The following is a 22,867-nucleotide window of genomic DNA, read 5'->3' on the forward strand; positions in this document are numbered from 1 at the left end:
CAACAATACTGTCAACCTATTAACTAAGATTGTATTACTATTGTAATGCTCTCTACATGGGGCTCCCCTTGAGGAGCACCCGGAGGCTCCAGCTGGTCCAGAATGCGGCCGCGCGGGTGGTTATGGGAGCGACGTGGCGCTCCCATGTGACACCTCTCCTGCGCGAGCTGCACTGGCTCCCGGTGGTCTTCCGGGTGCGCTTCAAGGTTTTGGTTATCACCTTCAAAGCGCTCCATGGCTTAGGACCTGGTTATTTACGGGACCGCCTACTACCACCAATAGCCTCCCACCGGCCAGTACACTCTCATAGAGAGGGACTCCTCCGGGTGCCGTCAGCCAAACAGTGTCGACTGGCGGCCCCCAGGGGGAGAGCCTTCTCTGTGGGGGCACCTACCGTCTGGAATGAGCTCCCCCCGGAGATACGGAGGATCCCGGATCTGCGCTCCTTCCACTGTGCTGTGAAGACCTTTTTATTCCATCAAGCGGGCTTGGCCTGATCTCTTCCCTTTTTAAATATGTAAATTTTAATCTGTTTTTAAATTATTGGGGTATTTTAATTTGTCTGGGCCAAATAATTTAATTTGATTTTATCGGGTTTTTAAATTTTGTGTATTTATGTATTTTATTGTTGGCTGTTCACCGCCCTGAGTCCTTCGGGAGTAGGGCGGTATACAAATCAAATAAAACTAAAACTAAACTAAACTATTATTCTTCTCATCCTTCCTATTACCTATCTCCTCCCACTTAGGATTATAACCTTGTTACTTGTATCTTTACCATGTATATTGTTTTGTTTCCTAGTATGATTTGATTGCTTATTAGTAACCTGTGACTATCACTAACGTAGCTTATGATTCTTGACGAACGTATCTTTTCTTTTATGTACACTGAGAGTCTATGCACCAAAGACAAATTTCTTGTGTGTCCAATCACACTTGGCCAATAAAGAATTCTATTCTATTCTATTCTATTCTATTCTATTCTATTCTATTCTATTCTATTCTATTCTATTCTATTCTATTCTATTCTATCTCTTTCTTTTTATTTCTTTTTATTTATTTATTTTTCTTTCTTTCACTTTCTTTCTTTTATTTCCTTCTCTCTTTCTTTCTCTCCCTCATCTCTTTCTTTCTTTCTCTCTCTCTTTCTCCTTCCTTCCTTCCGTCTTTCCATCTCTTTCTTTCTCTTCCTCTTCTTTCTTTCTTTTTCTTTCTCTCTCTTTTTCTTTCTCCTTCCTTCCTTGTCTTTCCATCTTTCCATCTCTCTCACTTTCTTTCTCTTCTTCTTTCATATTCTCTTTCTTTCTCTCCCTCATCTGTCTTTCTTTTTTCTCTCTCTCTCTCTTTCTTCCTTTCTTTCTCTCCCTCTTCTTTCTTTTTCTTTCTTTCTCTCCCTTTTCTTTCTTTCTTTCTTTCTTTCTTTCTTTCTCCCTACCCCTACAATTATGAATTTAATTTAAATTAATGCCCAGGACCACTGAAAATAGCCAAATCATAATCTTAATCATACAACCTGTGAGGAGCTTACCAAAGACAGCAATGTCCACGTTGATGTAGGCTACGCTCCTCTCTTGCAATTTGCTGAAAAATTCCTACGAGTGAGAGAGAAAAAAAGATTCGGTGCCCTCCAGGTGTTTTGGACTACAGTGCCCACAATCCCTTGCCGTTTCACATCGGCAGGGGCTGATGGCTGTGGGACCCCCAAACATCCAGAAGACACCAAATGATCAAGGCGGCTATTGTTTAAAAATGAAATAATATAAAAGAAACATAGTTCAGATTTACAAATAGCCCTCAATTTACAATCATTTGTTTATTTATTTATTTATTTATTTATTTTATTTATTTAAACTTCTATACCGCCCTTCTCCTTTCGGACTCAGGGCGGTGAACAGCCAAAAATAAAACATTTGTACACAAAAGTTAAAATAGATTTAAAATAATTAAATAAAGTTTGGCCCATAATTTAAAACATATCAATTAAAATCAGTATCAATTTTAAAACCAATATAAAATCAGGATAGCCCGGCTAACTGGAAAAAGTAGGTTTTGAGGGCCCGACGAAACGTCCGGAGGTCTGGGATCACTCGTATCTCTGGGGGTAGATTGTTCCAGAGGGCAGGTGCCACCACAGAGAAGGCTCTCCCCCTGGGGATCGCCAGCCGACGTTGTCTGGCCGACGGCACCCTGAGGAGGCCCTCTCTGTGGGAGCGTACTGGTCGGTGAGAGGCTACTGGTGGCAGAAGGCGGTCCCGTAAGTACCCCGGTCCTAAGCCATGGAGCGCTTTAAAGGTGGTCACCAACACCTTGAAGCGCACCCGGAAGTCCACCGGAAGCCAATGCAGCTCGCACAGGAGAGGAGTCACATGGGAGCGCCCCGTCGCTCCCATAATCCCCCACGCGGCCACATTCTGCACCAGTTGGAGCCTCCGGGTGCTCCCCAAGGCAACTGTTTCGAGTTACACCACCACTAAAAGAATTGACTTTATGACCGGTCCTCACACTTATGACCATCGCAGCATTTCCCACGGTCACATGACCAAAATTCAGATGTTGGAGACAAGATTGTGTATTTACAACATTGCAACGTCCTGCTGTGATCGCCATTTGTGACCTTCCCAGACGGCCTCTGACAAGGAAAGTCAAGGGGGGAAACCTAGATGTCCCACTTTAACGACTGCAGGATCCACTTAACGACTACAACGCTTCGCTTAACAATGGTGATTCGCTGAACCACGGTGATTCGCTTAACAACACTGGCAAAAAAACGTTGTAAAATCAGGCGAGACAACTGCCTTGTTAGCAACGGAAATTTCGATCCAAATTGTGGAAGTAAATCAAGGGCAAAAACGGCACCATAATCCAAATCAGTGGTGAAAAGTAAAATTTGTTACTACCGGTTCTGTGGGCGTGGCTTGGTGGGGGGAGGTGTAATATGACTGAGTGGGCGTGGCCAACTTTTTTTTTTTTTTTACTTTTAAAACCATTTTTTCTACAACCTCTTCGGCAGAAGTGGTTGTAATAAAAATGCTTTTAAAGCCTCTGACGATCCCAGCTGACTTGCCTGATCGGCAGAGGCTTTTTTCCCCCTTTAAAAACATTTTTTCTATAACCTCTTCAGCTGAAGAGGTTGTAGAAAAAATGCTTTTAAAAGCCTCTGTTAATCCCAGCTGAGCCGCGCGATCATCAGAGGCTTTTATTTTTTACTTTTAAAAGCATTTTTTCGGCCGAAGAGGTTGTAGAAAAAATGCTTTTAAAAATAAAAAAGAACCCTTTGATGATTGTTCAGCTCAGCTAGGTATTGGGGGGGTGGGGGGGCAGTGATTTTTGCTACCAGTTCTCCGAACCACCCGCCTCCATCGTTACCGGATCAGGCGATCCATTCCAAACCGGGAGCATTTTACCCCTGATCCAAATATATAATTGATGCATAGCATAATAAATAGTCATAATAAAACATTCAAAACAACCTATGGGTCGTAATTTCTTTTCTGAATTAGGAGATCCAGGGGCTGAAATGCCATGATTTTTAATCTTGTTGATGCCACATCGAGAATTCTGCCATTTCATTGCACGCACCCCGCAGAAAGATTCATGGTTAATTCACAGTTTATTGAACCACATGTCATAAATTAATAACCAAATTTGCAGGACTCACTGAATCGCAGGCTAAGCTACATTAATCATTCCTGTCCATTGATCGGGGCTGTGCAAAAAAATTGGGAAAAGACACCAATCGTCATAATTTTTTAATGACCCCATAATCTCTTGTGGGGTGGGGGTTGGAGTCTGGGCAACTGAATGGAGCTGAGTGTTTACTGGCTGGATGCCCTCCCTGTCACCGATGCTGAGTTTTGATTCAGCAGATATATTCCCATTGCGCCCAGAGAGAGAAATATCTGCTTCTACCTAGGATTGAACTCACAGCCTCCAGATTGTGGGGTGAGACCTCCCCCTCTAGGCCACCCCACCACTCCAAGGAAAAGGCTCCAATGAGCTCAGCTAATTTGAAGTGCGCTGAAGAAGATGCACAGGGTGCATCTCCACACATCTCAGTTCTTTTTTATTTCTGTGTACTTACTTTCTTTCTTACTTCCTTCCTTTCTTTCTTTCTCTTTCTCTCTCTTTCTTTCTCCTACATCTTTCCATCTCTCACACTTTCTTTCTTTCTCTTTCTCTCTTTCTTTCTCTCCCTCATCTTTCTTTCTTTCTCTTTCATTCTTTTTCTCTGTCTCTTTCTTTCTCCTTCCTTCCTTCCATCTTTACATCTTTCCATCTCTCTCACTTTCTTACTCTTCTCTTCTTCTTTCTTTCTCTCCCTCATCTTTCTTTCTTTCTTTCTTTCTCTTTCATTCTTTTTTTCTGTCTCTCTTTCTTTCTCCTTCCTTCCTTCCATCTTTACATCTCTTTCACTTTCTTTCTCTTCTCTTCTTTTTCTTTCTTTCTCTCTCTCTTTCTTTCTCCTTCCTTCCTTCCGTTCTTCTGTCTTTCCAATTTTCCATCTCTCTCACTTTCTTTCTCTTCTTTTCTTTCTTTCTTTCTCTCTCTCTCTCTTTCTCTTTCTTTCTTTCTTTCTTTCTTTCTTTCTTTCTTTCTTTCTTTCTTTCTTTCTTTCTTTCTTTCTTTCTTTCTCCCTACCCCCTACAATTATCAATCCATCTCAGCTCTTTTTTACCTCTGTGTACTCTGTCGAACCAATGAGGCCGAACTCTTCAGCACCCCAGCTGCCAAAAATGAGGGTTCTTCGCGGGCGCCATTTCCCTGCGTGAGAAGAGATGGGAAGACAACTCACAGAACTGGATTCTCAACCCCTTCGTGAGAGGTGCAAGAATGGGAATAGACACTGGACCCACATCCCAGCAAGGGTTCTGAGCAGTGATGCTATTCAGCCGGTTCGGAGCGGTTCAGGAGAACCGGTAGTGGCGACCTGCAGGTGGGGGTGGGCCCGCCCCCACCCACCCGGCCTGGCACTATGCCGTCCTATTTAGTCATGTTTTCTAAGCTGCGTACATTCTTCTCTTCTCTTCCCTTCTTTTCCCTTCCCTTCTCTTCTCTTCCCTTCTCTTCTCAACTCTTCCCTTCCCTTCTTTTCCCCTAACCCTTCCCCCTCTTCTCTTCCCCTTCTCTCTTCCCTTCCCTTCTTTTCCCTTCCCTTCTCTTCTCAACTCTTCCCTTCCCTTCTTTTCCCCTAACCCTTCCCCCTCTTCTCTTCCCCTTCTCTCTTCCCTTCCCTTCTTTTCCCTTCCCTTCTCTTCTCAACTCTTCCCTTCCCTTCTTTTCCCCTAACCCTTCCCCCTCTTCTCTTCCCCTTCTCTCTTCCCTTCCCTTCTTTTCCCTTCCCTTCTCAACTCTTCCCTTCCCTTCTTTTCCCCTAACCCTTCCCCCTCTTCTCTTCCCCTTCTCTCTTCCCTTCCCTTCTCAACTCTTCCCTTCCCTTCTTTTCCCCTAACCCTTCCCCCTCTTCTCTTCCCCTTCTCTCTTCCCTTCTCTTCCCTTCCCTTCCCCTCTCCTCTCATTTTCCTTCTCTTTGTTCCATTCTTCTCTTCTCTTCCCCTTCCCTCTTAGCTTCTCTCCTCTCCTCTCGTTTTCCTTCTCTTCTTTCTCTTCTCCTCTCCCATCTCCTCTCCATGTTATTCCGTATTTTCTATTCTGTTCTGTTCCATTTTGACACCACACGCTAAAATCAAATTACCAAAGGGCCTCACATCCATGTTTTATTTATCTATTTATTACCTTTTTAAGCCACCCTTCTCCTTCACATGCAAACTCACCTTCCCTCACCATCTGCCCCAAAATACGTGTGATTTCAAGCATGACCGCCGTTCCGCTGCTGGGATCAATGGCTCCATGAACCCAACTGTCCCGGTGATTCCCATACAGGACATACCGATCTAGAAGAGGAGGAAGAGGAGGAAACGGCTAGTAGTTGTGGAGTAAACTAAGAGAGAATTACGGGAAGAACATACATAGAGCAATTGCACTTAAGGCTTGCAGCCCTCTCTAAGCGGTTTACAGAGTCAGCCTCTTGCCCCCAACAATCTGGGTCCGCATTTTACCCACCTCGGAAGGACGGAAGACTGAGTCAACCTTGAGCCAGTCAGGATCGAACTCCTGACAGTGGGCACAGTTAGCCTGCAATATTGCATTCTGACAACTGGGGTGGAAAGGAAGGAAGGAAGGAAGGAAGGAGTATGGATGTCATAGAAGGAGGGATGGAAGGAAGGAAGAATGGAAGCAAAGAGAAAAATAGGGAAGGAAGGAAGGAAGGCAGGAAAGAAGGAAGGAAGGAAGGAGGAAGGAAGGAAGGAAAGAAGGAAGGAAGGAAGGAAGGAAGGAAGGAAGGAAGGAAGGAAGGAAGGAAGGAAGGAAGGAAGGAGTATGGATGTCATAGAAGGAGGGATGGAAGGAAGGAAGGAAGAATGGAAGCAAAGGGAAAAATAGAGAAGGAAGGAAGGCAGGCAGGAAAGAAGGAAGGAAGGAAGGAGGAAGGAAGGAAGGAAGGAAGGAAGGAAGGAAGGAAGGAAGGAAGGAAGGAAGGAAGGAAGGGCAATAGCACTTAGAAATATACCGCTTCACAGTATATGAGTCAGCCTCTTGCCCCCAACAATCTGGGTCCTCATTTTACCCACCTTAGAAGGATGGAAGGCTGAGTCAATCTTTAGCAAGAAGGAAGGAAGGAAGGAAGGAAGGAAGGAAGGAAGGAAGGAAGGAAGGAAGGAAGGAAGGAAGGAAGGAAGGAAGGAAGGAAGGGGTGAAATCCAGCAGGTTCTGACAGGTTCTGGAGAACCGATAGCGGAAATTTTGAGCAGTTTGGAGAATGAGCAAATACCACCTCTGGCTGGCCCCAGGAGTGGGGAGGGAATGGAGATTTTGCAGTATCCTTCCCTGCCATGCCCACCAACCCACACCCATAGAACCGGTAGTAAAAAAATTTGGATTTCACCACTGAAGGAAAGGTGAAATCAGAGGAGGAGGTAGGAAAGGAAGGAAGGAAGGAAGGAAGGAAGAGCAATACCATTTAGACTTATATGCTGCTTCACAGTGCTTTCCAGCCCTCTCTAAGCGGTTAACAGAACCAGCCTCTTACCCCCAACAATCCGGGTCCTCATTTTACCCACCTCGGAAGGACGGAAGGCTGAGTCGATGATGTTGAGAGAATAAAACCTGGAAGTGAAAGCCATTTCCAGGATCCAGAATGGATCCTCCCAATGAGGAGGTGAAATGCTACCAGTTCGAGCGAACTGGTAGCGGCAGCACCACATGGTTTGGTGAACTGGTAGCGGCGACGGCGTGAGGCTCCACCCACCTGCCCGGACATCGTTACTGCCTGGTTTTAACCAGGAAGTAAACTGTTTTTGACCCTCTGCGCATGCGCAGAGGGCCCAAAATTGCATATAACGTGCACGCGCGCACTTCTGAACCGGTAGGGAAGTTAAGTAGATTTCACCCGTGAGGGAAGCATAGGAAAAGAAGACGGGACAGTAGCTCACCTGGTTCTACGCTTCCCCGTATCACCCCCAGGACATTGGAAGATGGTTTGATCTGTCTCTTGTTGTGGACCTCCACTTGCACATTGCTAGGAAGCAAAGAGATCTGGGTTTAATCAATTGCAATGGGACATAATTTGCAATTAATCTGGATTGAGTCAATATCTCACCCTACCCCAGGGGTCTGCAACCTTAAACACTCAAAAGAGCCATTTGGGCCCGTTTCCCACAGAAAAGAAAACACCGGGAGCCACAAAAACCCTTCCCATGCCTGACTATTTCTCGAGCGGCCACAAAACTAGCATATGTAGTTGAATTAAATGTTCTGTTTTATTCTGAAACTTTTCTTGTCTTGGATTTATCCATGGTTGGCCTACCGGGGGTTGAAAAGCTCAATAAATCGCGTGCCGGCAGGTGTCACACATTGGCGGTTGTGACGCAGATTTTGAGTGACAAGGAGCCGCAGCAGAGGGATGAAAGAGCCACATGCAGTTCCAGAGCCGCAGGTTGCTGACCCCTGCCCTATCCATTCCAGCTTCTTGACACACACCCATTTAACCTCTTGTAGGTGTAACTACCTGGTGTTAGGAAAGCGCCCATTTTCTCGGAATCCGGGTCCAAGGTGGTAATCACAGCCCAAGGCCCCTTGCCAGGCAGTCCCTGCTTTGGGTCCATCAAGGTTACTGCAAACCAAGATACAAAGAAATCTGATTAAAGTCAAACTATTTACTAAGTCTGCACTACTATTAATCTTCTCATCGTTCCCACCGCCCATCTCCTTCCACTTGCTTGTATCCTTACAATTTATATTGATATTGTTTCCTGATTGTTTACTTGTTCCCTATGACTATCATTAAGTGTTGTACCTTATGATTCTTGAGGAACGTATCTTTTCTTTTATGTACATCAAGAGCGTATGCACCAAAGACAAATTCCTTGTGTGTCCAATCGTACTTGGCCAATAAAGAATTCTATTCTATTCTATTCTATTCTATTCTATTCTATTCTATTCTATTCTATTCTATTCTATTCTATTCTATTCTATTCCTATTCCTATTCCTATTCCTATTCCTTAATCTACTCTACTCTATTCTACTCTACTCTACCTATTCTATTCTATTCTATTCTATTCTTATTCCTATTCCTATTCCTATTCCTATTCCTTATTCTACTCTACTCTATTCTGCTCTACTCTACTCTACTCTACCTATTCTATTCTATTCTATTCTATTCTATTCTATTCTATTCTATTCTATTCTATTCTATTCCTATTCCTATTCCTATTCCTATTCCTATTCCTTAATCTACTCTACTCTATTCTACTCTACTCTACTCTACTCTACCTATTCTATTCTATTCTTCTATTCTATTCTATTCCTATTCCTATTCCTATTCCTTAATCTACTCTACTCTATTCTACTCTACTCTACCTATTCTATTCTATTCTATTCTATTCTATTCCTATTCCTATTCCTATTCCTTAATCTACTCTACTCTATTCTACTCTACTCTACCTATTCTATTCTATTCTATTCTATTCTATTCTATTCCTATTCCTATTCCTATTCCTTAATCTACTCTACTCTATTCTACTCTACTCTACCTATTCTATTCTATTCTATTCTATTCTATTCCTATTCCTATTCCTATTCCTTAATCTACTCTACTCTATTCTACTCTACTCTACCTATTCTATTCTATTCTATTCTATTCTATTCTATTCCTATTCCTATTCCTATTCCTTAATCTACTCTACTCTATTCTACTCTACTCTACCTATTCTATTCTATTCTATTCTATTCTATTCTATTCTATTCTATTCTATTCTATTCTATTCTATTCCTATTCCTATTCCTATTCCTATTCCTTAATCTACTCTACTCTATTCTGCTCTACTCTACTCTACTCTACCTATTCTATTCTATTCTTCTATTCTATTCTATTCCTATTCCTATTCCTTAATCTACTCTACTCTATTCTACTCTACTCTACCTATTCTATTCTATTCTATTCTATTCTATTCTATTCTATTCCTATTCCTATTCCTATTCCTTAATCTACTCTACTCTATTCTACTCTACTCTACCTATTCTATTCTATTCTATTCTATTCTATTCTATTCTATTCTATTCTATTCTATTCTATTCTATTCCTATTCCTATTCCTATTCCTTATTCTACTCTACTCTATTCTGCTCTACTCTACTCTACCTATTCTATTCTATTCTATTCTATTCTATTCTATTCTATTCTATTCTATTCTATTCTATTCTATTCTATTCTATTCTATTCTATTCTTATTCCTATTCCTATTCCTATTCCTTATTCTACTCTACTCTATTCTACTCTACTCTACTTATTCTATTCTATTCTATTCTATTCTATTCTATTCTATTCTATTCTATTCTATCCTATCCTATCCTATCCTATCCTATCCTATCCTATCCTATCCTATCCTATCTATTCTCTGCAGGGTGGATAAAAATCAATGATTTTTTTTATTTAAATCGGATTTTTTTTTATTTAAATCGGATTTTTTTGATTTTTATCGAATTTATTTTAATAAAAAACTTTTGGGGTAAAAATCTATCGTAAGATAGTTTTCTATTTAAGATACATAAATAATTTAGTTTATTCAGCATGAAATGGGGCTTAGTTCTGTAGCATGAGGCCGTATATTCTGAAACACCGGGACTATCGGTGAGTCAACAGTGGGTCAAAGGAGTAGCAGAGATGACAGTTGCTCTTTAAAAATTATGATTTAAATCGAGTTGATTTCAATCAAGCCTTTTTACTAGTGATTTAAATCATGATTTAAATTGTGATTTAAATCAACTCGATTTAAATCAAATCCACCCTGATTCTCTGCCTCCCGAGTCCCAGCTGATTGGGAGGAAATGAGGATTTTGCAGTATCTTTCCCCTGCCACGCCCACCAAGCCACACCCACAGAACTGGTAATAAAAAAATTTGAAGCCCACCACTGATGGTGACCAAAACTGGTCGCAATATTCTATGTATGGTCCTACTAAGGCTTTATAAAGCGATACTAATACTTCACGTGATTTTGATTCTGTGCCTCTGTTTATACAGCCAAGGATTGTATTAGCTTTTTCAGCTGCTGCCACACACTGCTGGCTCATATTTAAGTGATTGTCCACAAGGACTCCAAGATCCCGCTCGCGATTGCTGCTATTGAGCTGGGTTTCACCTAATCTGTACCTATACATTCGGCTTTTCTTGCCGAAATCTTTTACCTTACTTTAAGACTTGTGGACTTCATCTCCCAGAATTCCCCAGACAGCCATGCTCAATTACAGATACAGATTTAACAGAGTTGGAAGGGACCTTGGAGGTCATCTAGTCCAACCCCCTGCCTAAGCAGGAGACCCTACAGATGGCAGTCCAGTCTCTTCTTGAAAGCCTCCAGGGATGAAGCTCCCACAACTTCTGAAGGCAACTTCTGTTCCATGGGTTGATCGTTCTCACTGTCAGGAAATGTCTCCTTATTTCCAGGTTGAATCTCTCCTTGGTCAGTTTCCACCCATGATTCCTTGTCTGGCCTTTGGGTGCTTTGGAGAATAGCTTGACCCCTTTCCTCCTTTCTGGGGCGGCCCCTCAAATATTGGAAGACTGCCCTCGTGTCTCCCCTGGTCCTTCTCTTCACTAGACTAGCCATGTCTTCTGTCCATCTATGGTTCATTTAGATGTCTTTCTTTCTTTTTTTTTCTTTCTTTTTTTTCTTTCTTTCTTTCTTTCTTTCTTTCTTTCTTTCTTTCTTTCTTTCTTTCTTTCTTTCTTTCTTTTGCTTTGGGAGAATAGCTTGACCCCCTTCCTCCCCTCTGTGGCAGCCCCACAAATATTGGAAGATGCTCTCATGTCTCCCCTGGTCCTTCTCTTCACTAGACTAGCCGTGCCCAGTTCCTGCAACCCTTCATCGTCTGTTTTAGCTTCCAATCCCCTCATCATCCCTTCCAACACCCTTTTCAGTTCAATCATGATAGAAGGGACCTTGGAGGTCATGTAGCCTAACCCCCCGCCCAAGGAGGAGACTCTACACCATTTCTGACCGATGGCAGTTCAGTCTCTTCTTGAAAGCCTCCAGGGATGAAGCTCCCACAACTTCTGAAGGCAACTTTGGTTGATGGTTCTCACTGTCAGAAAAATTCTCCTTATTTCTAGGTTGAATCTCTCCTTGATCAGTTTCCATCCCTTCTTCCTTGTCTGGCCTTTGGGTGCTTTGGAGAATAGCTTGACCCCTTTCCTCCTTTCTGGGGCGGCCCCTCAAATATTGGAAGACTGCCCTCGTGTCTCCCCTGGTCCTTCTCTTCACTAGACTAGCCATGTCTTCTGTCCATCTATGGTTCATTTAGATGTCTTTCTTTCTTTTTTTTTCTTTCTTTTTTTTCTTTCTTTCTTTCTTTCTTTCTTTCTTTCTTTCTTTCTTTCTTTCTTTCTTTCTCTTTCTTTCTTTCTCTCTCTCTCTCTTTCCCTCCCTTCCACCTTCCTTCCCTCCCTCCCTCCCTCCTTCCTTCCTTCCTTTTGCTTTGGAAAATAGCTTGACCCCCTTCCTCCTCTCTGGGGCAGCCCCTCAAATACTGGAAGATGCTCTCCTGTCTCCCCTGGTCCTTCTCTTCCCTAGACCAGCCAGGCCCAGTTCCTGCAACCGTTCATCGCATGTTTGAGCCTCCAGTCCCCTCATCATCCTGGTTGCTCTCCTCTGCACTTTTTCTTAGAGACTCAACCTCTTTTTTTATACTCTGGTGACCAAAATTCTGGGAGTTGAAGTCCATGCGTCTTAAAGTTGTCGAGTTTGGAGACAGCCTGATATAGCCCATCTGGGCTCTGCCTGTGAAGGGCTTCTGTGGATTTGATTTGATACCCACCAGATCAACTCCTTGGCATCCTCAAAGCCGATGGGTTGGACCGGGATGGTGGAAAGCCCAGTGATCTGATCCTCTGGAATCCGGTAGGTGAAATCTAAATATCAAAAGGAGAAAGTGAAACAGAAGATAAGCGGGAAGAAAATTGGGGGTGTTTGGGAACCCAGCAAGAACTGAGGTTCAGGGAAAGATTAAAGAACTGCTGGGGAGCAGACAGCAAACAGTGCCGAATAAAATAGAATAGAATAGAATAGAATAGAATAGAATAGAATAGAATAGAATAGAATAGAATAGAATAGAATAGAATAGAATTAGAAATAGAAATCTATTCAATTTGAATAGAATAGAATAGAATAGAATAGAATAGAATAGAAATAGAAATAGAAATAGAAATCTATTCAATTTGAATAGAATAGAATAGAATAGAATTAGAAATAGAAATCTATTCAATTTGAATAGAATAGAATAGAATAGAATAGAATAGAATAGAATTAGAAATAGAAATAGAAATCTATTCAATTTGAATAGAATAGAATAGAATTAGAAATAGAAATCTATTCAATTTGAATAGAATAGAATAGAATAGAATAGAATAGAATAGAATAGAATAGAATAGAATAGAATAGAATAGAATAGAATTAGAAATAGAAATAGAAATCTATTCAATTTGAATAGAATAGAATAGAATAGAATTAGAAATAGAAATCTATTCAATTTGAATAGAATAGAATAGAATAGAATAGAATAGAATAGAATAGAATAGAATAGAATAGAATAACAGAGTTGGAAGGGACCTTAGAGGTCTTCTAGTCCAACCCCCTGCTTAGGCAGGAAACCCTACACCACTTCAGACAAATGGTGATCCAACTTCTTCTTAAAAATCTCCAGTGTTGGAGCATCCACAACTTCTGGAGGCAAGTTGTTCCACCGATTAATTGTTCTCAATGTCAGAAAATTTCTCCTTAGTTCTAGATTGCTTCTCTCCTTGATTAGTTTCCATCCATTATTCCTTGTCTGGCCTTCGGGTGCTTTGGAGAATAGCTGGACCCCCTTCCTCCTCTCTGGGGCAGCCCCTCGAATACTGGAAGACGCTCTCCTGTCTCTCCTGGTCCTTCTCTTCACCAGACTATCCATACCCAATTCCTGCAACCGTTCTTCCTATTTTGAGCCTCCAGTCCCCTCATCATCCTGGTTACTCTTCTCTGCACTTCTTCTAGAATCTCGAAATCTTTTTTATAGTGTGGTGACCAAAACTGGATGCAGGACTCTAGGTGTGGCCTTACTAAGGCTTTACAGAGTGGTATTAGTACCATCACTTGATCTTGATTGCATCCCTCTGTTAATGCAATTTAGGATTGCACTGGCTTTTTTGGCTGCCGCAGCACACTGTTGGCTCATATTTAGCTGGTTGTCCACTAAGAGGAGAGGGTTCAAAGCCCACCATCTGACCTCCAAAGAGACCCTCTTTATGCCTCCTCTTACTTTTGGCCGGAAAATAGGGCGTCAGAAGATCTCCGAAGCCGGTTTTGAAAGAGCCTCTCTCTACGCCGGAGCCGGGCATGTACCACGAATTAGGATAGGTCTCCTTGGGTGAAGATTTCCCATCGTTGATGTCTGCAGGATCTGTGTACACCACCACACCAATGACGCCAAATTTTGCCCCATTGATCGCCTGAAGATAGAAAGGGAAATCCATCAAATCAGGGTTTAATTCCACTTAAACATCTTCAGCAGACTTGTGACAAAGCAAAGGAAGACTGGGGTAAGATCAGTGGTAAAATCCTGCCAGTTTTGTCCAGCTCACGCAAGTTGGTAGCGCCAGCAGCGCATGGTTTGGCGAACAGGTAGCGGCAGCAGTGCGAGGCTTCGCCTACCCGCCCGGACTTCGTAATTTACTGGTTTTAACCCTCTGCACATGCACAGAGGGTCAAAAATCGGACATGACAGACGGCACACGCACTTCCGAACCGGTAGGGAAGGTAAATAGATTTCACCCGTGAGTAAGATCCTTGACTTACAACCATAATTTAGCCCAAATTGCTTAAGCGAGACAGTTATGAGGTGAGTTTTGCTCCATTTTACAACCTTTCTTGCCACCGTTGTTAAGCGAACCACTGCATTTGTTAAGGGAGTAACACGGTTGTTAAGTGAATCTGGCTTTCCCCCTTGACTTTGCTCGTCAGAAGGTCGCAAAAATTACCTCAGGACCTTATGGGAACTGTCATAAATTAAATTGCCAAGAGTCTGAATTTTGATCCTGTGACTATGGGGATGCCGCCATGATTGTAAGTATTGAAAAACGATCACACAAGTCCCTTTTCGCAGTGCTGTTGTTAAATTCAAATGGTCACTAAGTGAACTGTTGTAAGTCGAGGACTACCTGTATAAAAATCAAACCAGAGACTTTTCTTTTAGGTTTAATTGCCAAGGACTTCCTATGACTCTTTTTTCTATAATCTATTCTATCTAATCATCAAAACCATATATCACAACTTCGGGGTTGTTTTTTTTTTTCAATTTTATACACACACAAAAGTCCATCAGAGGTTTGTACTCAGCAAGAAATGTCGATTTCTCCAATCAAAGAAGTCAATTTATCCATCCAAGCAAAATCTGTCAACATCACCAGCTGTATCTCCCCATCTCTGTGGGAAGTACAGAGCAATAATCTCGTTTCTATGATCATATTTTGAAATAGTCTCTGGTGGCTGTTTTTTTTTTCCTGACTGTTTATTCATTAACCTTATAGGAAAAGCTACAGCCAATTTTGGTCAATCATTACCATTTATTAGAACCAAAATATTCTAAAACATCCATCCACCCCAGTTTTATTTCAATGATAACCCAGCATAAAATACAGCCAAGGAAAATTGCAGCAATTTCAATAAATCCACTAATACTTATGAGGTAAAAGATAAATCAAAGTTAAGATTGAAAATACACTATAAAATTAAAATAGGGAATAAAATATGTATATATGGATTATATTATATTATATATTATTATATTATATTATATTATATTATATTATATTATATTATATATTATTATATTATATATTATTATATTATATTATTATATTATTAATTATATTATATTATATTATATTATATTATATTATATTATATTATATTATATTATATTATATTATATTAATTATGTTATGTTATGTTATGTTATGTTATGTTATGTTATGTTATATTATATTATATTATATTATATTATATTATATTATATTATATTATATTATATTATATTATATTATATTATATTATATTATATTATATTATATTATATTATATTATATTATATTATATTATATTATATTATTCAGAGGTGGTATTCAGCCGGTTCGTACTGGTTCAAGTGAACCGGTAGCAAAGATCACAGGTGGGCCCGGCCACACGCCCTGGCTATATGACGTCCTATTTAGACACGTTTTCAAGGCCGAGCAAATGCACAGAAGGCGTGCAAGCAAGGAAAATGTATGCACGGAAGATGCGCACGGAGTGAGCATGCGCCCGCGCGGCAAACCAGTCGTAAGAATATTGGAAACATACTGCTGATTATATTATATTTATATTACATTACATTATATTACATTAAAGGTAAAGGTAAAGGTTCCCCTTGCACATATGTGCTAGTCATTCGCGACTCTAGGGGGCGCTGCTCATCTCTGTTTCAAAGCCGAAGAGCCAGCGCTGTCCCAAGACGTCTCTGTGGTCACGTGGCCAGGATGACTCAACGCCAAAGGCGCGCGGAACCCTGTTCCCTTCCCACCAAAGGTGGTCCCTGTTTTTCTACTTGCATTTTTTAAACTGCTTTCGAACTGCTAGGTTGGCAGAAGCTGGGACAAGTTACGGGAGCTCACCCCGTGATGCGGCGCTAGGGATTCGAACTGCTGAACTGCCGACCTTTCGATCGACAAGCTCAGAGTCTTAGCCACTGAGCCACCGCATCCCTGCAATTATATTAATCTGCAATTATATGAATTTGCCTGTTATATTATAATTATTATATATTATATTGATAGATAAATACCCTGTTTTCCCCAAAATAAGACATCCCCTGATAATAAGCCCAATCAGGCTTTTGAGTGCATGGCAATAAAGCTAAACGCTTATTTGTGGGTTCAAAAAAATATAAGACAGGGTCTTATTTTCAGGGAAACACGGTATGTATAATATAATTAAATATATAAATTCTAAAAATGGGCAGAACATACTTCAGAGAGGCCAGATATCTTCAACAGTGTGTTACAAAATATTGTGGTATACAACCACACAGCTCCTCTGAACTCCAATGTGTTCCAGGCATGTGTGTGACTACAGCTCCCATCACTCTCAGCCAGGCTGGGAGTGACAGACAGTGGCAAGCATCTTGAGAGGCATTGTGGTCCCAGCAAATCACTTACCAGAGCATGTAACTTATGGTAACACAACATGCACAAAAGTCAGTTCAAGTCCTATGTCACGTGAGGCTCAATTAAAGTGGTTAATCGTGATCACAGGGCTTTTTTTTGCATCTGTAGCCATCATATGTTGGGAAAACCTGCCTTATGTGGATTAGTTTATTGATCATTGGATTGTACAGCCTCTCCAGTAAGTTAGTTTAACCAATTTGGTGTTTCTCCACATGGAGCCCTTTAAAGATGGGTGGACTTCAACTCCCAGAATTCCCTAGCCGGGCTAGGGAATTCTGGGAGTTGAAGTCCACCCATCTTTAAAGGGCTCCAGGTTAGGAAATACTGATTTATCCTTTAAATGGATGAACTTAGATTGTTGAACTTCTGGTCCTGTGCATTGAAGACATTATACTATCCTATAAACATCTGTCATGGCAGGAGGAAAACATCTTCCCTCCATTACAAGATTACCTTCGCAACTCTGCCGGCTCCACCATAGCGAGTGATGGCAATGGTGCCATTGAGCTCGATATTTTGACTAAGAAGGAATTCATAATCGCTCGTTTTTCCTTGGTTGGCATAGACCAGTTTCCCCTGGAAGACAATCAAGCGCCACGGAATGGCAAGGATGCCATGTTATTATTGATATATCGACATTATCCTGATATTAATGCACTAATACAGGCAGTCAGTAACAGTAACAGAGTTGGAAGGAACTTTGGAGGTCATCTAGTCCAACCCCCTGCTCACGCAGGAGGCTTGTGCTAGGGATTTGAACCGCCGAACTGCCGACCTCTCTGATCGACAAGCTCGGCATCTTAGCCACTGAGCCACCTAGTCAGGCAATTTACGACCACAATTGGGCCCAAATTTATGTTACTAAGTGAGATTAAGTTTTGCCCCATTTTATGATCTTGCTTGCCACGGTTGTTAAGTGAATCACTGCCGTTGTTAAGTTAGGCACACCGTTGTTAAGCGAATCAGGCTTCCTCATTGACTTTGCTCGTCAGAAGGTCTCAAAAGGGGGGATCGCGTGTCCCCAGGCCACTGCAAACCATCATAAACATGAGCCAAGTTGCCAAGTGTCCAAATTTTGATCTACGGGGAATCTGCCACAGTCACTAAGCGTGAAAAACAGTCATAAGTCATTTTTCTTTCCAAAGCCATTGCAACTTTGAATGGTGACTAAATGAATGGAGTATCTGTGGCCCTTGGGGTCAGAGGTGGACTTCAAAAAATTTTTTGCAAGGGGTTCTCTGCCTGGTTGCTGGGTGGGCGTGGCCATGGTGGGCGTGGCCTAGTTTGCCCTCCCCAGACTCCGGAGGCCCTCTGGAGGCCGGAAACGGGCCTGAACTTCCCAAACTTCTGGTAGGCCTGTTTTTCACCCTTCCTGAGCCTCCGCGCACGCCCTGCACTTACCTGCATCCAAAACGGGCTGCGTGGGGACTCCTGGGAGGGGTGGGGTGGGGAGGGGTGGGGTGGAGTGGGCGGGGCCAGCCAGAATTTGGGGGTTCTCCGAACTGCACAGAATCTTAGCTCAAACCCCAAGGGATCTTACCAGAGACATTTAATAAAGAACTACAATACTTAATTTTGAACATTTTAACAGCGGCTAGAATTGTATTTGCAAGAAATTGAAAAAGAGAGAAGATAATCACCGATGAAGAAATTATTAAGAAAATGTTGAACTGTGCTGAAATGAGTAGATTGACATTTGAAATAAGAGAACAGGAAGGTAAACAATATTATTTGATCTGGGAGATATTCTACCAATGGTTTGACAATAAAGTATGGAGATGAGATAGTATACATGAAATGAAATTATGAAATGTTTAAATATCTATCTTCTGTTCGAGTAAAGAATGCAGGTAACTGTTGTATGATGAGACTTGGAAAATTGTAAGCACGAAATGATTTTAACCAATTGAGATGCTGTCTATAATTGTTTGTAAGGATGATATTTTTATGTTGTTTTTTATTTTTAACTAAAATAAAACTTTTTAAAAAAAAGAAAAGAATCTTAGCTCGAACCCCCAGCAGCCCATCCTTGCTTGAGGTGAAATATTTAAGGAAAACAGTTTTTTGTATTAAAAAGGGGGAAACAATACGGAAGCGATGAATCGATCAAACAAACAAACACACACACTCAGTGAAATAAAAATTAGAGATGTCTGGAGAATGGGTGCAGAAAATTCACCCATTGAGTGCGATGCGTTTGTCCTTCTTTGTTCTCTTCCCAGAGCGAAAAACCCTCTGAGCTGAACAATAATTTTAACAACGCATAAAGCTGATTTATTGATTTAAAGAGCAATTAGAAGAGGAACATGCTATCTCGGGTTGGATCATAAAACTGAGCAAATTCCAGCCCGAGATGCGATAACGAAGATGAGAGATTAGATAAAAGGGGGTTGCCCCATTCTATTAGCCCACTGAAGACGGGTGGCTTTCATAAATTTTGATCAACACACTATAAAAAAAGAGGTGGAGACTCTAGAAAGAGTGCAGAGAAGAGCAACCAGGATGATGAGGGGACTGGAGGCTGAAACAGACGATGGACGGTTGCAGGAACTGAGTTATGTCTAGTCTAGTGAAGAGAAGGACCAGGGGAGACAGGAGAGCATCTTCCAACATTTGAGGGGCTGCCCCAGAGAGGAGGAAGGGGGCCAAGCTATTTTCCAAAGCACCCGAAGGCCAGACAAGGAATAATGGATGGAAACTGACCAAAGAGAGACTCAACCTGGAAATAAGGAGATATTTTCTGACAGTGAGAACAATCAACCAATGGAACAGAAGTTGCTGGCTAGCAAATCAAAGAGGGAGGGAGGGAGGGAGGGAGGGAGGAGAGATAGGTAAAGGTTAGAGTGGAGGAGAAAAAGAGAAAGAAAGAAAGAAAGAAAGAAAGAAAGAAAGAAAGAAAGAAAGAAAGAAAGAAAGAAAGAAAGAAAGAAAGAAAGATGTTGAGACTAGAAAAAGTGCAGAGGAGAGCAACCAGGATGGTGAGGGGACTGGAAGCTAAAACATACGATGAACGGTTGCAGGCCTGGCTAGTCCAGTGAAGAGAAGGACCAGGGGAGACATGGGAGCATCTTCCAATATTTGAGGGGCTGCCCCAGAGAGGAGGAAGGGAGTCAAACTATTCTCCAAAGCACCCGAAGGCCAGACAAGGAAGAATGGATGGAAACTGAACAAGGAGAGATTCAACCTGGAAATAAGGAGACATTTTCTGACAGTGAGAACAATCAACCCGTGGAACAGAAGTTGCCTTCGGAAGTTGTGGGAGCTTCATCCCTGGAGGCTTTCAAGAAGAGACTGGACTGCCTTCTGTCAGAAAATGGTGTAGGGTCTCCTGCTTGGGCAGGGGGTAGGACTAGATGACCCACAAGGTCCCTTCCAACTCTGTTCATCTATTAAATTCCCAGAATCCTCCAGGCAGCATGGAGAACGTTGGAAGCGTGAGGAATTCTGGGAGTCGAAGTCCACCCATCTTCAGGTGGCCGAGGTTGCGACACTGAGATAGAAGAATAAAAAAAGGCAAGAGTAGAGTTACCCTTTTAGGATTTATACCTCGGCGGTCCCTGGGGGTCCGAAAGCTGCATAGGGCTTTACGATATTTGGATCTTCTTGATCCGGCGTGAGTTTTTCCTCAGTTTCTCTGGACGTAAACAGCTGAGTGTTGTTATCCACTGGAAAGGAAAGAAATGTTGGTTAAAGTTTTGAAATTCTAACTTCATCTCCCAGAATTCCCCAGCCAGCATGCTCTAAAGCAGGGGTCTCCAACCTTGGCAACCTTAAGACTTGTGGACTTCAACTCCCAGAATTCCTCAGCCAGCAAAGCCCCTTTTGTCTTAACTGTCCTTGCCTTCTGGAAGCTCTGTGCATATGCACACTGGGAACAGGCTCCCTCTGTTCCTCTGCCTCGCTGACATCAGACTCTGGAGGCTCCAGAGTCAGCACACAACTCCCAGATGGCCCTGGCCCCAACTAAAATTTTAGGGGTGTTTTAATCTGTTCTGGGCCACATTTATTTAATTAGGTTTTTATACTGTTTTTAAATTTTGTAATTCTGTGTGTTTTATCTCTTGGCTGTTCACCGCCCTGAGTTCCTCGGGAGTAGGGCGGTATATAAATCTAATAATAAATAAATAAACTCTGCCTCTGACGCAGAGTCCTCGTCTGAGCCTTCCCCAGACTCCAGGACTGGCCCATGTTCCTCCCCAGCCTCCTCACTGTCTGACTCTGCTGCCAGCTCCACAGGCTGCTGGTGGACCACAACACTGGCTGAATACCACCTCTGATGGAGACACCCCACAAATGGGGAATTTAGGCAGTCCTCCCTAATGGGAAGGGGAAAAGCTGCAAGGGGGGGGGGATATCCCCAAAACTCTCTGCCCAACACCGCCCTGTCCTTTCCCCCCATACTCACCCACAGCCACCTTGTTGGGTCTCTCTGGATCTGGGAAGGACAGAAAGACGTCGTACTGCATCTCCGTGACCTTGTCAAGACCAGATTTCGGGTCGCTCCAGCGTTCGAGGAGGAGTTTGACTAGATCTTGGTCCCCCTTAGTGGTTGCCATGTGCGGCTTGGCTGACAGCTTCCTAACGTGTGAAGGACAGAATGTTGGTTGCACATTTCAGGTTTCAGAGACCATCACTTTTTTTTTTTTTTTTTTTGCACGATTGCTTCTTTCAACAGAGAATTGAAAAAGCAGGAAAAGCGGCTTCCCTCCAGAAGTTTTGGGAAACCTCCATCACTGGAAGTTTTTAAGAAGAGATTGGACAGCCATTTGTCTGCAATGTTATACGATCTCCTGCTCAAGCAGGGGGTTGGACTAGAAGACCTCCAAGGTCCCTTCTAATTCTGTTATTCTCTTTATTCTATTATTATGTTCATTCTGTTTTTTATTCTCTTTATTCTGGTTTGTTTTTTTGTTTTTGTTTTTTGCTTTAATTTATATGCCGCCCTTCTCCGGAGACTCAGGGCGGCTTACAATGCGTTAAGCAATAGCCTTCATCCTTTTGTATATTTTATACAAAGTCAGTTTATTGCCCCCACAATCTGGGTCCTCATTTCACCTACCTTAGAAAGGATGGAAGGCTGAGTCAACCTTGAGCCTGGTGAGAGTCGAACTTACAGTAATTGCAAGCAGCAGATGTTAATAACAGTGCTTTAGTCCACTGTACTACAGGCTCTTTGCTTGTATTCTGTTATTCTCCTTATTCTGTTAATCTGTTTATTCTGTTATTCTGTTCATTCTGTTATTCTGTTTAGCCTGTTATTTTGTTTATTCTGTTATTTTGTATTCTGTTATTTTCTTTATTGGTTATTCTTTTTATTCTGTTATTTTCTTTACTCTGTTATTTTGTATTCTGTTATTTTCTTTATTCTGTTATTCTCTTTATTCTGTTATTCTGTTGTTTTGTTTATTCTGTTATTTTGTATTCTGTTATTCTCTTTATTGGTTATTCTTTTTATTCTGTTATTTTCTTTATTCTGTTATTTTGTATTCTGTTATTTTCTTTATTCTGTTATTCTCTTTATTCTGTTATTCCGTTGTTTTGTTTATTCTGTTATTTTGTATTCTGTTATTCTCTTTATTCTGTTATTCTTTTTATTCTTGTTATTCTGTTAGTTATTCTGTTATTCTATTATTCGGTTATTCTGTTATTAAATTGAGGCTGACCAGACTGGTAATCTCCACATATTTTGGACTACCACTCCCATCAGGTTTAGAGTATAACCAGTGGCAGGGGATGGTGGGATTGTTAGTCCAAAATATTTGGCGTTGTCCAGGAGGTCGCCATGTTGCATTTATCACAATATCTACCGCATAGTGCTCAGGCTCAACCCATCCAAGACCGAGTGGCTGTGGTTTCCGGCGTCCCGATATAGTCAGTTGGTGCCATCGCTGACTATTGGGGGCGAATTGCTGGCCCCCACGGAGAGGGCTCGCAACTTGGGCGTTCTCCTGGATTCACAGCTGTCTTTAGAAGAGCATTTGACGGCTGTGACCGGGAGGACTTTTCATCAGGTTCGCCTGATCCGCCAGTTGCGTCCCTTTCTGGATTGGGACTCCCTACACACAGTCACTCATGCC

The 22,867-nt window shown here is 41.9% G+C and overlaps 1 protein-coding gene across 1 annotated transcript in view; it reads right to left on the bottom strand.

The window, feature by feature from the left end:
• NAALADL1 (N-acetylated alpha-linked acidic dipeptidase like 1) overlaps nt 1-22,867 on the bottom strand; it is a 39,422-nt gene that overhangs the window by 12,979 nt on the left and 3,576 nt on the right. Inside the window, exons 2-11 of the mRNA XM_087881256.1 lie at nt 21,196-21,368; nt 20,337-20,455; nt 17,244-17,366; nt 13,850-14,039; nt 12,371-12,464; nt 8,065-8,169; nt 7,490-7,575; nt 5,771-5,890; nt 4,675-4,760; nt 1,528-1,591 (exon numbers count right to left, since the gene is read on the bottom strand). Of these exons, the coding sequence (XP_087737382.1) occupies nt 1,528-1,591; nt 4,675-4,760; nt 5,771-5,890; nt 7,490-7,575; nt 8,065-8,169; nt 12,371-12,464; nt 13,850-14,039; nt 17,244-17,366; nt 20,337-20,455; nt 21,196-21,368 (1,160 nt within the window). The remainder of the gene's footprint in view (nt 1-1,527; nt 1,592-4,674; nt 4,761-5,770; nt 5,891-7,489; nt 7,576-8,064; nt 8,170-12,370; nt 12,465-13,849; nt 14,040-17,243; nt 17,367-20,336; nt 20,456-21,195; nt 21,369-22,867) is intronic.

This window comes from Pantherophis guttatus, chromosome 18, assembly GCF_059756535.1.
Source record: "Pantherophis guttatus breed Tessera chromosome 18, ASM5975653v1, whole genome shotgun sequence".
Taxonomy (NCBI): domain Eukaryota; kingdom Metazoa; phylum Chordata; class Lepidosauria; order Squamata; family Colubridae; genus Pantherophis; species Pantherophis guttatus.